Source organism: Oryx dammah, unplaced genomic scaffold (assembly GCF_014754425.2).
Source record: "Oryx dammah isolate SB20612 unplaced genomic scaffold, SCBI_Odam_1.1 HiC_scaffold_228, whole genome shotgun sequence".
Lineage (NCBI taxonomy): Eukaryota > Metazoa > Chordata > Mammalia > Artiodactyla > Bovidae > Oryx > Oryx dammah.
The window spans coordinates 10,232-11,847 of NW_024070396.1; the positions used below are offsets into that span (position 1 = coordinate 10,232).

General features: G+C 42.3%; 1 gene segment (V, D, J or C); it reads right to left on the minus strand.

Moving 5' to 3' along the window:
* Positions 1–405: 405 nt before the first annotated feature.
* On the minus strand, positions 406–964 carry LOC120859206. The segment is given in 2 exon segments: positions 406–698; positions 916–964. Coding segments are annotated over 2 exon segments (342 nt in total).
* Between the last annotated feature and the right edge of the window lie 652 nt (positions 965–1,616).

Below are 1,616 nucleotides of genomic sequence, written 5' to 3' on the forward strand. Positions count from 1 at the left end.
GTGCCTGGGAAGCTTTAAAAGGAAAGAACTGAGGAAATGATTTTCATGACAATTTCAGATACTATATCAAGATTTGTGATTGGGGGATCTTTAGGGGAAAGTGTCATTTTATATTATTATGGGGCAAGTTTTCAAATTTAGACAACTTTACACATGTTCTGTATGGTTGATTTAAAGTCAAAAATTCAAGAGGAGAATGTACCAGTAGAAAGTTACTCCGAATACCTGCTTCCATATGACACGAAAGGAGCTTTTATTTAGAATTAAATCTTCTAATCCAGACCACAGATGAAGCAACCACAGGACTATCACTTATTGTCTGGGATCTGCAGGTGTGTGTTTCAGTTAGGGTCCTACAGCAGAGAGGCTTTCTCTTATTAAGCTTGGGGGGTTTTGTTCAGCTTTTCATATTACTTCAAGCACTGTGAGTTCCCAGAGAGCACAGAAGTACTTTGCAGAATCTTCCAGTTGTAAGGTTGAAATGGTGAGGCTGGAGGATTTACGTGATCTCTCAAAATTTATAGAGTAGCAGCTATCCCTTGTAAGGAAAATCATCTCTCCACTGGGAAGGTGCTTGTACCAAAAAATGTTGTAACTGCTCCGACTTGTTTCACACTGACTGTTTAGGGTAATTAATTCCCCAACTCGACCTGATATGTCTGGCAGGTCTTGAATAACATTCTGGGCTACACTGGATCCTGTGGGGGAAATCAGAAAACAGAGATGAAACAGTGAATAAAATAACGTAGGAATTAGACTCATTTAGGACCACCACCCCCCAAAACAAACTGAAATCATAAGACGCTTGCTTTTCTCCAGTCCTCCTTTCCTCCCCAAGTCTCCGTGAAGCACCACGTGTCTGTGTGCAGGCCTTTCACCCTGAACACGCACACCCATGCTTGGGAGCATCCCTACCAGAGAAGGTGAAGGCCAGAAACACCCAGAGCAGGCTGGAGAGAGGCATGAGGCATGGATTCCCCTGCACAAATGTGCTCAGTTTTGCCTCAAGCTGAGTGTCTTTGTGCTCCTGGCAGCACATATACATATAACTTCAGGTCCTGTGTGACTCCTTCAAACAGGAAGTGGGGTTTGTCGTTTCCATACATCATGTGGTCTGTGCACAGATGGGAAAAAAAGTCTGGCTCACCACAAACTTCTACTTTGTCAAGTTTTCTTTCACTGGTAATTAAGTTAGGCTGATCCTGAAAGGGGGCTTCACAAAAGCAATTAGTAATAAAGGTTTGAGCTGAGATAATTATTCAACACAATAATTTTGCCATCCCATTTAAAACAGCATTTTTTGTGTGTGTTTAAACACTTTATTAGAGTGTTGTTGATTTACAGTGTTGTGTTAGCTTCTGCTGAACAGCAAAATGAAATATCCATCAACAGAGGAGTGGATAAAGATGTGGAACATATGTACAATGAAATTGTTGCCGTTGTTGTTTAGTTGCTAAGTCATGTCCCACTGTTTTTCAACCCAATGGACTGTAGCCCTCCAGACTGCTCTGTCCATGGAATTTTCCAGGCAAGAATACTGGAGTGGGGTACCATTTCCTTCTCCAGAGGTTCTTCCTGACCCAGGGGTCAAACCCGTGTCTCCTGCTTGGCAAATG